The sequence below is a fragment of the Chenopodium album genome, chromosome 10 (assembly GCF_948465745.1).
Source record: "Chenopodium album chromosome 10, dcCheAlbu1.1, whole genome shotgun sequence".
NCBI classification, from domain to species: domain Eukaryota; kingdom Viridiplantae; phylum Streptophyta; class Magnoliopsida; order Caryophyllales; family Amaranthaceae; genus Chenopodium; species Chenopodium album.
The window spans coordinates 8,464,049-8,476,761 of NC_137843.1; the positions used below are offsets into that span (position 1 = coordinate 8,464,049).

At 35.3% G+C, this 12,713-nt stretch overlaps 2 protein-coding genes across 2 annotated transcripts; both read right to left on the reverse strand.

Annotated features, from left to right (window-relative positions):
• Positions 1-1,051: 1,051 nt before the first annotated feature.
• LOC145563416 (uncharacterized) lies at positions 1,052-3,400 on the reverse strand. The gene has a single exon (XM_081623860.1). It carries the CDS (start codon positions 3,389-3,391, stop codon positions 1,352-1,354), a length of 2,040 nt encoding a protein of 679 aa, XP_081479986.1. The 5' UTR covers positions 3,392-3,400; the 3' UTR covers positions 1,052-1,351.
• Positions 3,401-8,900: 5,500 nt separating this feature from the next.
• On the reverse strand, positions 8,901-11,195 carry LOC145564721 (uncharacterized). Its single transcript, XM_081624942.1, has 2 exons — positions 10,142-11,195; positions 8,901-10,111 (listed from the first exon to the last, which is right to left on the reverse strand). The coding sequence occupies exons 1-2, from the start codon at positions 11,114-11,116 to the stop codon at positions 9,014-9,016; spliced, it is 2,073 nt and encodes a 690-aa protein (XP_081481068.1). The 5' UTR covers positions 11,117-11,195; the 3' UTR covers positions 8,901-9,013.
• Positions 11,196-12,713: the final 1,518 nt, after the last annotated feature.

The window sequence follows — 12,713 nt, forward strand, 5'->3', positions numbered from 1 at the left end:
ATTTGTAAAATATAAAAAATTTCAAAGTTGCATATAATACGATTCGGAGGTAATATTGCATTTTGCTAAATGAAGGTAGAGGAGTTTAATTTTACAAATATAGACCTTAAAAATTGTTAGGTGATTAATTGACATTTGACGATAGCTTAGGGCTTATTGTGACGAATCAAACTCAAATATCTTGTCTTAAAATAACTTGATTAACTTCGAAATGTACCAAAATTAGAAAACCTTGTGATGAAAATAATTGATTGATGAACTAATACGAGTAGTTATGAATTCAAATCTGACTAAACTTTAACTCGAACTCAAAATCAGGTGTTTAAATTAAGTCATTTTTATCGGCTCACGTCGAATCATTTTCCGTTTTATTGCCAATATGGTTATTTTGATCAAATATGTGTCAATTCGGATTTGGTTGGGTCGGTTTAAATCAAGTCAAAATTAAACCAAGTCATATCAAGAAGAGTCCTGGTTTTAGTATGTGTATCTAGAGTTGGGTAATTGAGTTTGCAACAACTTTACCAAGAATAGCTAAATCGAATAACTAAAAACTAATTATTGAGTTTGAAATCACAATTAATCGTATCTTGTTATAATGTTATTGTAGGGGGTAGGCAAAGTGCTAGAAGCCTAGAACATTTTAAACTTTGTCTTTTTATTGGGCATTCAAATCAGACTAGCACTTGAACTTGAGAGGGTTTGTAAGGGAGACTGCATGGAATTAATCAGACATATATATCATGCATCCTAGATTGGAATTTTTCCAAAATATTTTTTTATATCTTACAACTTTTTTCTTTTTTTATTTTTATTTTTTTACAGTATTTATTTAATTTAGCCTAAAGGCATAAAGAGTAAGAAAGCCTAATACTGTATATACCTCAAGTGTACATTGAGCCTATAGTACAATGTACCAGGGTAATATCACTAATATGGTTACTTACTTTTATAAAAGGGATTTCTTATAAACTGGCTAGACTTCCTGGAATAATTAATTTAATATCCTCCTTGTAATATTTATTTTACATACACCAGCTTTATTTATGAGTTTGTAATAGGTAAAGGCCAACAAAATTTCATGGATAACATACTTGTAGAAACAAGTCAAACAATATAATAATACATGAAAGTCAATCAACCACCAACAGTAGTTTCCTACCCTTTACAAACAATGATCAAGCTCATCTCCTTCTATATTAAACAAAATGATTTGGAAATCCTGATAAGCTACAATTCTGACATAGAAATTTGATGAATAACAAATTAACATACACACTACTACAAGTACAATCACAGAGCTGGGCACTGCGTGCTAAGATTACGTGAAAATGCAGAAACAGGAATACTATTACAAGTAGAAACGACGTTTACAAGGAGGGAGCGGAGCACCACACAGGCCAGGATTACCAGAAAATGCAGAAGCCGGAAAGCTTGTGTTGTGTTGAGGTATTCTTCCACTCAGTTGATTATTTGAGACATTAAACACTTGCAAGAACTCCAAATTCAACACCTCCTTCGGAATACTTCCTGAAAGTCTATTACTTGACATCTCTAACACTTCCAGGCTTATCAGGTTCCCTAACGATTTTGGTATGGTTCCGCCTAGTGGGTTCTTCGACAGTTTCAAGGAAAGTATGCGAGCAATTGCCGGCATGTTACCTATGTCTTCATCAAGCGGACCTGTGAACATATTGCTAGACACGTCGAGGTAGAAGTAGTTGCCTTCTCTACTAAAAATGTCTTCTAAAGAGCCAGAGAAGTTGTTCGAGTGAAGATCAAGGTTCGAGAGGAGAAAAATATTTGTGAGCTCCTTTGGAATTGTGGAGTAAAATCTATTATTGGATATGTTAAGAGACTCTAGATTACTCATATTCCCTAACCATGCTGGCAACTTCCCTGTAATTTCATTACTCGATAAATCGAGGTGACTGATGGAAATATATACAGAGGAAGAAATTGATTGTGGCAACTCCCCTTTGATCCCTGCCCCAGCTAAGTTAAGGTATTGTAAGTTGTAATAATAAAACAACCAATCTGGTATGTTCTTTAACCCAAGTGGATTATATGATAAATCGAGCTTACTGTCTAAGTTAAAAAATGTTGTGTTAGCAAGCTGAGGAGGTAGAGGGCCAATGAGATGATTATTAGACAGTTGCAGAGATGTTAGTCTGAGATTGCCAAAACTTGAAGGTATTTGACCGAGAAACCGGTTATTAGAGAACAAGATATCATATAATTCAGTTAGATGCCCCATGCTTGGTGGCAACTTTCCTGTAATCATATTGTTCTCTAACACAATTCTTTGAATCTTAGTGAGATTGCCAATGGAATAAGGTAACACACCGATCAAGTTATTGTTACCCAGATTTAAAACCTCTAATGAAATAAGGTCACATATGGAAGAAGGAATAGGTCCGGTGAGACTATTATGGTCAAGGTATAGATTCCGCAATTGGGAGAGTTTACCTACAGATTTTGGTATGACTCCAGTAATTTTGTTATGGTCCAAATGTAATTCCTGCAACTGAGAGAGATTGACTACAGAACTCGGTATAGTTCCAGTGAGTTTGTTATGGTTGAGATATAATGCTTGTAATTTTAAGAGGTCATTACCTATAGAATCTGAAATGCTTCCGGTTATATGATTGTATGACAAATCTATGTAGGTAAGGTTTTTAAGGGTACTAATACCGAGTGGGATCGAGCCAGAGATATTATTTCTTGTAAGATAAATCTTTTCAAGCGATATCAGATTAAAAATCGAAGATGGTATTGAACCAGTAAGTTGGTTTCCCTCTAATTCCAAAACCAAGAGTGACTTCGAGGATTGAAAAAGAGAGTTTGGTATGGTGCCTGAGAGGCTATTGTTGCCTAGGGAAAGATATTGTAGCTTTCGGAGATAACCTAGTGAAGAAGGGATTGAACCATTTAGTTGGTTATTGGTTAGCCCAAGACTAACTAAATGTGACAACTTCCCTAGTTCGGAAGGAATTGGACCACTTAACCTTGCCTGGTTCTGAAAACCAAGGTATTGAAGATAGGTAAGATTGCCTAGGAAAGGGGAGAGTGTACCTGCTGAGCCGAAGCTTGGATCAACACCACCTTCATCGCGAAAGCTGGATAGGAAGATTTGGACTACCCTTCCATTCGCGGGATCACAGCTCACACCTTGCCACTCTACACAACAATCTGTGTTAGGAACCCAAGTATCTAGTTTACCGAAAGGTGCAAACGTTATCCCACGTTTGAAATGAAGCAATGCCTCTTCATCTATGGGATCACAAGATTCTACTACTCTTAGAGGACATAATATGCTGTTAATAACAAATATTATGAAGAAAATGTGGTTGACAATGACTGTGACAGAGTTCTTCTTAAGGGTTTCCATTATTGGAGAATATTGAGTGAATGCTTAATTACTATTCTAAGGTAGCAGGCTTGCATCTCTTTATATAGCTACCAATATGAGATAACTGGCTAATAATTAATACTTCATTCGTCACTAAATGATCTTCCAGTTTGTCAAATTTCACGGGATTTAAGATATAACAGTAGAAAGTGCATAAAATACCTTAAAAAGAGTGAAAAGTATAGGATTGGGAGTGGTCCACATACAGTAAGTACATGAAAAAAATAATAAAATACATGCACATGAATAGGTACAAAACTACAAATATTTAGAGGAAATATGAGCATATAATATTAGATTGTTGATTGAATCAAAACAGAACAAAAATAACTTAATCTTTTCTTAGCGTTTAAAAATGGAAAAAATATATAAAATGAGAATAACATCTGAGACGCCTAAATAAAAAACTAAAAATCATTTAGGGACCAAGGAAGTAATTGTATTTATTACATTAATTGTGCTCCGTATTTGTTTAGAATCTAGGTATCTAGGCAGTTGCGGCAACTTGCAAGAGCTGAGAGCTGATGTTGCCAAAGACTCTACTTTCATGATGCCTACACTAAGCCACTAGCCCATGTTACAACTCAATCTTATCTTTCCATGCTTTAATTTGAAAAGTCAACATAATATACTTGTTATTATAGCATGACTTTTACGACTCTTCTCTTTCCAAGATTTGAAAAGGAGTACTAATTATCATGACCATAAGATCGTATCCATGAGAAGTTTGCAAATCTTAACCATCAATTTTCAATAAACAATCTAAACCGTTTATAGGTTTGACTATGAAAAATAATAAACAAACATTTTTAAAAATTAATTTCTAACACTTTTCTATTCTTCTGTCAATTCAAATTAGTATTTTTCACAATTACATCAATTCAATTCCATGAAATTGTAATGTATATTTATCTATTCTAGAATTTTCGACGTAAAAAAGTTAATTTCAGCCAAATTAAAAATAAACAATTCGTATTCCTTAACTACGGCAAAGTATTCAAGCAATTAATTTTGACTAAACATAATTATTCTTATCAAGCTGCTAGATATCTTTCAATATATAAAGGTTATCTAATTATATATGGCGTAAATAATAGGTTAAAAATTAAAATTTTGTATGTTTTCAAATTATTAAGGGCCCATGCATTGTTTCATTTTAGAACAGGCCTCCAAAATCATTGCAACGGCCCCGACCATTTGGATATATAGATTATGGAAGGTTATGTAAAGAAGAGACTATGTGTACACTATTCTAAATTAGGACATATCACATTATTATCACCTATGTTACTCGGACTCTTCATTTTACCTCAACTACCCTGTCAAAACCTAAACAACATTCGGACATAGATAGGACACTTGAACACGTAATTTTAGTTCAAAATCACATAATTTCACAAAATACCTGTTGGACACTAGGACATGTACCTGTGTCGGAAATGGGTACCCGAGTCCGACTAACATAGCATATCACCCAAGATTGATACGAAAGTATAATTATTTGTTGAGTACATTTTGATTTCCATAGTTCAGGTAATATTTTAAAAACTTGCCAAAAGGAATAACAGTAGAGTTTAAACATGCAGAACTACAACTACAAACGTTTACAAGGAGATAATGGAGCACCACACAGGCCAAGATTTCGCGAAAATGCTGAAGCAAGAATGCTGCTTGAGTCATGAGGAGGTACTTCTCCGTTTAGTTGATTCCTTGACACATCAAACACTTGCAGCTTCACCAAATTCAACACCTCCTTCGGAATACTTCCAGTCAGTTTATTCCTCGATAGCAAAAGTGATGTCAACCCCTCGGATTTCCCAAGTTGTTTAGGAATTCTTCCTGATAATCGGTTACTCACAAACTGCAGAACTTGCAGCCCGTACAATTTGCCAATCGATAATGGTATGGTTCCTCCTAGTGGGTTCTTAGACAAGATTAAGGAAGTGATGGACCTCATTGCCGGTTTGTTACCCATGTTTATGTCAAGAGGACCTGAGAACCTATTGCTAGACACGTCGATGGAGGTGTACTCCCATCCCACTTTATTAAAAACAATATCCAAAGAGCCAGTGAAGTTGTTTGAGTGAAGATCGAGGACTGAGAGTGGATAAAGATTTGAAAATTCAACCGGGATTGCAGAGTAAAATCCATTATTAGATAAGTTAGTGACTCTAGAACATTCATACTTCCTATCCATGAAGACAATTTCCCAGTTATTTGATTGCTCGATAAATCAAGGTAACTTATATATGGGGGGAAGAAACCGGTTGTGGCAACTTCCCTTTGATCCCTGTCCAGCTAAAGTAAGATTATAGATGTTTAACTTGAGCAACCAATCTGGTATTTCCTTCCACCCGAGTGGATTATATGATAACTCGAGAATGTATATGCTGGCATTAGCAAATTGAGGGGGAAGAGGGCCAATGAGTTGATTGTTAGACAATAGCAAATAATAGAGGTTGAGGTTGGCAAAACTCGAAGGGATTTGGCCGACAAATTTGTTTTGGTGACATGCTTAAGTTTGCTGATACCAAGTGGGATCATACCAGACAGATTGTTTTGTTTAAGATAAATCTTTTCAAGTGAAAGTAAATTTGAAATCGAAGATGGTATCGAACCAGTAAATTGATTTCCCTCTAACTCCAGAGTCAGGAGCGACTTTAAGGACTTAAAAAGAGAGTAGGGTATAGTACCAGAGAGACTATTATGGCCAAGGTAAAGATATTTTAGCTTATGGAGGTTACCAAGTGAAGAAGGTATTGAACCATTTATTAGATTGTTGGTTAAACCAAGACTGGTTAAATGGGACAACTTCCCTATTTCAGGAGGGATTGGACCTATTAACCCACCGAGGTCTGTAAGGTATAGGTCTCGAAGATAGGTAAGAATGTCCAAGGAAAGGGGAGAGTGTACCTTCCAAGCCGAAGAGGGAATCAACACCACCATCTTGAAAGCCAATTACTCTTCCGTTTGCAGGATCACAACTCACACCTAGCCACTCTGCACAACAGTTGGTCCTACGGACCCAAGTATCTAGTTTTGACTGTGGGTCAGACGTAATCCCAAGCTTAAAATGAAGCAACGCCTCTGCATCTATGGCATTACAGGATTCTACCATTAGAGGGCAAAATATACTGATGTTAGCCAAGATTATGAGGAGGGTAACTATTGTAAGAGAAGTTTTCCATTACTAGAGATTTTAAAGACAGAATTACTATCAAAAGAATAACGAGCATGCTTCTCTACATATACCCGCCCAGATGAGACAGCTCACTAATACTCTTCATGCATTAAACTCTTATTGTAATCTGGTGAACAAATAATGTATAGTACTAGTAGAGATTTGCACTATAGTTTTGTGCCGTAATCTTAGAGCCCTGAGATGGTTTAATTGTTTAAATATGTAATCATGTGCATTGTTTTGTAGTTCAAAGTTACAATGGAAAGCTGCAATATTTTCGAGTTTTTATATAACTCTGTCTTAATGTTTGTAAATTGATGATAGAGCATTCTGATTCTAACAGGCTTGACAGATTTCAGCTCTTACTTAGCTTATTTATGAATAAACTAAGTGCACTTGTGATTCATTTGGATAATCAAACAACATAGTGGTATTATAAAACAAAAAAGCTTGAAGACTTTCTCTTAAAGTTTTGAGCAGAGACTCGAGGTGCCAATTGAAGTAAATTTAGAAAACTAGCAGTGCCGCAGCACAAGGTAAATGCTAGGAAGAGCAGAGAGCTGATGCCAAAAACTACGGCAATCAAGTGGCAGCAGATTGTATTCATTGTATTAACGAACATAAAATTCCAGATTGCTTAGGATGACAACTGCAATATTCAAGAGACAGTTACTTAAGAATAAAGGGAGTACGTATGCAATTTAGTACATACAAATCTTGTAGTGTTGAAGGTTCTAGTCTTGGCATTCCGATCATTAATTATATCACTATCCTTTGTAGCTCATCATGGACCAAAAAATAACACTCTAAATAGCACAATTGGGATTCATATGCATAAGTGCATAACTCAAATTTCATGAGAGACTTCAGTTGGAACATACCTCGAATTCTAGGAGTACATCGCATGTTTGAATCCTCATCCCTACCCCCATCAGACTGCTGACTCTCACTGTAGTCCTGAGATAGGAAGCTGTTAGAATATGTGACCATGTGCGTTTTCTAGTTAAAAACTCAGTCAACTAGCAAGCTGCAATATATATATATATGTTATACATGTCTGATGTCTGTCTTTCTAGATACTACGTATATGCACAGATTGATCACATTTTCTTTTGATGTTTTAAGGCAGAAGTGCAAGACAGACTGTAACGTTATAAGGAATATTATTTTCAGATAAACTAAGTGGTGTGGTGCTCCATTACCTCCTTGTTTCACCACTTAGTTTATCTGAAAATAATATTCCTTATAACGTTACAGTCTGTGTTGCACTTGTGATAAAATCTGTAATGAGATAAGGCCGCATATGGATGAAGGAATAGGTCTGGTGAATCTATTATGGTCGAGGTATAAAGTGTGCGACTTGGAGAGTTTACCTACAGATTTTGGTATGATTCCAGTAATTTTGTTATGGTCAAGAAATAAATCTTGCAACTGAGAAAGTTTACCTACAGAATTTGGTATGGGACCATAGAGTTTGTTATGGTCCAGATGCAATTCCTGCAACAGAGAGTTTAACTACAGAACTCACTATGGTTTTAGTGAGTTTGTTATGGTTGAGATATAATGCTTGTAATTTGGAGTTGATACCTATGGAATCTGATATGTTTCCGGTTATATGATTGTATGAAAAACCTATGTAGGTAAGGTTTTGCAGTGTACTAATACCGAGTGGGATCGAGCCAGAGAGATTACTTCTTGTAAGATAAATCTTTTCAAGTGAAATCAGATTAGAAATCGAAGATGGCAAAGTGCTAGAAGCCTAGAACATTTTAAACTTTGCCTTTTTATTCAGGCATTCAATTTAGACTAGCAAATTTGCTAAGCAGTAAGCACTTGGACTTGAGAGTGTTTTGTAAGGGAGACTGCATAGAATAAATCATACTTGTACATATATATCATGCATCCTAGATTGGAAGTTTTCCATTTTTTACTTTTATTTATTTTTATTTATTTACTTTGGTCTAAAGGCCTAAAGAGTAACAAAGCCTATTATATGCTTCAAGTGTACATTGAGCCTATAGTACAACGTACCAGGGTAATATGGTTATTTTTATACCTTAGAAGTTAAATAACATTTTATTTTATTTTTGAAACATAAAATAACATACTTTTAGAAACAAATCAAACAATATGATACATGAAAGGAAATCAACCATCAACAGTAGTTTCCTACCCTTGACAAACAATGATCACGTTCATGTAGTCATGTGCTATTTGTTTATCTCCGACCCTCTCCATCTATATATTAAACAGAATAATTTGGAAATTCTGATAAGCTTCAATTCTGACATAGAAATTGGATGAACAGGGTGTACATACTAAAATACATAACAATTAACATACACACTACTACAAGTACAAACGAAACGCAGAGCTGGGCACTGCTAAGATTAAGCAAAAATGCAGAAGCAGGAATACTACTACAAGTACAAACGACGTTTGCAAGGAGGGAGCGGAGCACCACACAGGCCAGGATTACCCGAAAATGCAGAAGCCGGAAAGCTTGTGTTGTGGGAAGGTATTCTTCCACTCAGTTGATTATTTGAGACATCAAAAACTAGCAATTTCTCCAAATTCAACACCTTCTTCGGAATACTTCCTGAAATATTATTACCAGACATCTCTAACACTTCTAGTTCTGTCAGCTTCCCTAACGATTTTGGAATGGTTCCTCCTAGTGGGTTATTCGACAGTTTGATAGATTGTATGAAAGAAAATCCCGGCTTGTTACCTATGTCTTCATCAAGGGGACCTGTGAACATATTGCTAGACACGTCGAGGTAGGAGTATATGGCTTCTCTATTTAAAATGTCTCTTAAAGAGCCAGAGAAGTTGTTTGAGTGGAGATCGAGGTCCTTGAAGTAATTACTATTTTTGAGATCCTTTGGAAATGTGGAGTTAAATCTGTTATTGGATAAGTTAAGAGACTCTAGAAAATATATATTCACCATCCATGATGGCAACTTCCCTGTGATTTCATTACTCGATAAATCGAGTTGACGAACAAAGGAATTAAAGGAAGACATTGATTGTAGCAACTCCCCTTTGATCCCTACCCCAGCTAGTTTAAGAATTCTTAAGTCGTAATAATAAAACAACCAATCTGGTATGTTCTTTAACCCTAGTGGATTATACGATAAATCGAGGTTGCTGTCTATGTTATTAATGATAAAAAATGTTATGTTAGCAAGCTGAGGAGGTAGAGGGCCAACGAGATGATTGTTAGACAGTTGCAAAGAATTGAGTCTGAGATTGCCAAAAGTTGGAGGTATACGACCGAAAAACCGGTTATTAGAGAACAAGATATCATACAATGCAGTTAGATAACCCATAGTTGGTGGTAACTTTCCTGTGATCTTATTGTTCTCTAACACTATTCTTTGAATCTTGGTGAGATTGCCTATGGAATAAGGTAACATACCGGTCAATTTATTGTCACCGAAATTTAAAACCTCTAATGAAAAAAGGTTCCATATGGAAGAAGGAATAGGTCCGGTAAGTCTATTATGGTCGAGGTATAGGTTTCACAATTGGGAGAGTTTACCTACAGATTTTGGTATGACTCCAGTAATTTTGTTATGATCCAGATGTAATTCCTGCAGCTGAGAGAGTTTAACTACAGAATTCGGTATGGTTCCAGTGAGTTTGTTATGGTTGAGATATAATGCTTGTAATTTTGAGAGGTTATTACCTATGGAATCTGATATGTTTCCGGTTATATGATTGTATGACAAATCTATGTAGGTAAGGTTTTTAAGGGTACTAATACCGAGTGGGATCGAGCCAGAGATATTATTTCTTGTAAGATAAATATTTTCAAGCGAAATGAGATTAGAAATGGAAGATGGTATTGAACCTGTAAATCGGTTTCCCTCCAATTCCAAAACCAAGAGTGACTTCAAGGACTGAAAAAGAGAGTTGGGTATGGTGCCTGAGAGGCTGTTATTGCCTAGGTAAAGATATTGTAGCTTTCGGAGATAACCTAGTGAAGAAGGGATTGAACCATTTAGTTGGTTATTGGTTAGCCCAAGACTAACTAAATGTGACAACTTCCCTAGTTCGGGAGGGATAGGACCACTTAACCCTACTTGGCCTTTAAAGGCAAGGTCTTGAAGATAGGTAAGATTACCTAGGAAAGGGGAGAGTGTACCTTCTACGCCGAACGCGGCATCAACACCGCCTTCATCGCGAAAGCTAAATAGGTAGACTTGGACTACCCTTCCATTCGCGGGATCACAGCTCACACCTTGCCACTTTACACAACAATCGGTGTTAGGAACCCAAGTTTTTAGTTTACGAAAAGGTGTTGAATCATCATTGACCCCACGTTTGAAATGAAGCAATGCCTCTTCATCTATGGGATCACAGGATGCTACTACTCTTAGAGGACATAATATGCTGTTAATAACAAATATTATGAAGAAAATGTGATTAACTATGACTGTAACAGAGTTTTTCTCAAGGGTTTCCATTATTGGAGAATATTGAGTGATGCTTACAATGATAAGGAACCAGGCTTGCATCTCTTTATATAGCTACCCAAATTAGATTACGGGCTAATTAATACTTCATCCGTCTCTTGATGATCTTATCATCAACCAAATTTTACGATAATTGAGAAATAAGAATAAAACTAGAAAGTACATTATGTACATTGAAAAGAGTAAAATGTACGAGAATTGTGTGTTGTTCACAAATAGTAATTACTCCCTCCGTATTTTATTAATAGCTCCACTTTTCTTTTACAGCCGTTTTTTTAATATTGCTCTTTTTTTATTAAAAATTTTAATAATATTTTACTATTTTCTTCTTCACGATTGGTCCCATCGTAATATCATAATCATAATTTAATATCTATCATATTCTCTTCTCTCTCTTTCACACTTATACTCACTTTTGTTTTTTTAGATTATTTTATTCTTCAACCAATCCCATTTCTATCATATTTTTTTTACTCTTTACTATTCCTCCTAAAATTCCGCGTATGGAAAAATGGAGCAAATAATAACATACGGAGGAAGTACATGAAAAAAGAATAAAATATATATACATAGGTGGGTACAAATTTTTATTTAGAGGAAATATAAAACTATTTTAGGTAATTGAAGGAAATAAAAACAAAAGATGTTGAGGATAACTTGGTCTTTTCAGAGTGTTTAAAAATGAAATATATATATATATATATATATATATATATATATATAATGAGAACAACAATTTAGAACGCCGTAATAAAAAACTGAAAGATCATTCAAGGGCAGAAAGAGTACTTGTTCTATTTACATTAACTATACGGAGTATTTGAATTAAGATGTTAGAGTAGTTAGGGTCTATTCTCATACGATTATTTTTTGTTTAATTCAGTTCACTTTACCTCCAATAAGTTCAATTCAGTTCAGCTCAGTTCAACTCTTAATTTCCTTCTCTTATAAAATATTCAGTTCACCTCAGTTCAGGTCTAATAAGCTCAGTTCAGTTCAGTTTAGTTTAGCTCTAATAAGTTCAGTTAAGTTCAGTTCAGTTCAGCTCATTTCAGTCAATGAGAACAGACCCTTAGTTAGTTCTCCGACTTTCAGACATGAAATTAGGGATCAAATCTCACCAACCACATTTTAAGGGTATTCATTTACTCGTACCAGTTTTAGGCAATTGGCAGTTGCAACTGCAAGAGCTGAGGGCTGATGGCCTGATTCTGCCAAGAGGCAAGAACTTTCACTTTCATGCTGCATACACTAAGCCACTAGCCCATGTTACAACTCAATCTTCTCTTTCCATATTAATGGAGGTCATAGTATGACTTTTACGACTTTTCTTTCCAATTACGAAGTACATTTGAAAAGTATACACGTATTTATTATATCGTATCCATGAGAAGTTTGTAAATCTTAACCATCAATTTTTAATAAACAATCTAAACCGTTTAGGGGGGTTTGGTTCGCGGCATATAGGTATGAGTTTATAATGACTAAAATCCATATCATATGTTTGGTTGTCAAAATATGAATTTTAAACCTATAATTCAAATCCATGAGGGATGAGTTTTAAAAACCTTGAGGGGAGATGAGTTTGACTCATTTCATTCCCTTAGATATCAAATAAAATGATGTAATAGTGAGAGAT

What these genes read in the sequence shown, in the direction of transcription:
- LOC145564721 (XM_081624942.1), bottom strand. Translation starts at nt 11,116, where the DNA reads ATGCAAGCCTGGTTCCTTATCATTGTAAGCATCACTCAATATTCTCCA. An exon ending in CTGGAGTCATACCAAAATCT is followed by an intron (nt 10,112 to 10,141) that starts GTAGGTAAACTC and finishes TTGTGAAACCTA; the next exon opens with TACCTCGACCATAATAGACT.
- LOC145563416 (XM_081623860.1), bottom strand. Translation starts at nt 3,391, where the DNA reads ATGGAAACCCTTAAGAAGAACTCTGTCACAGTCATTGTCAACCACATT.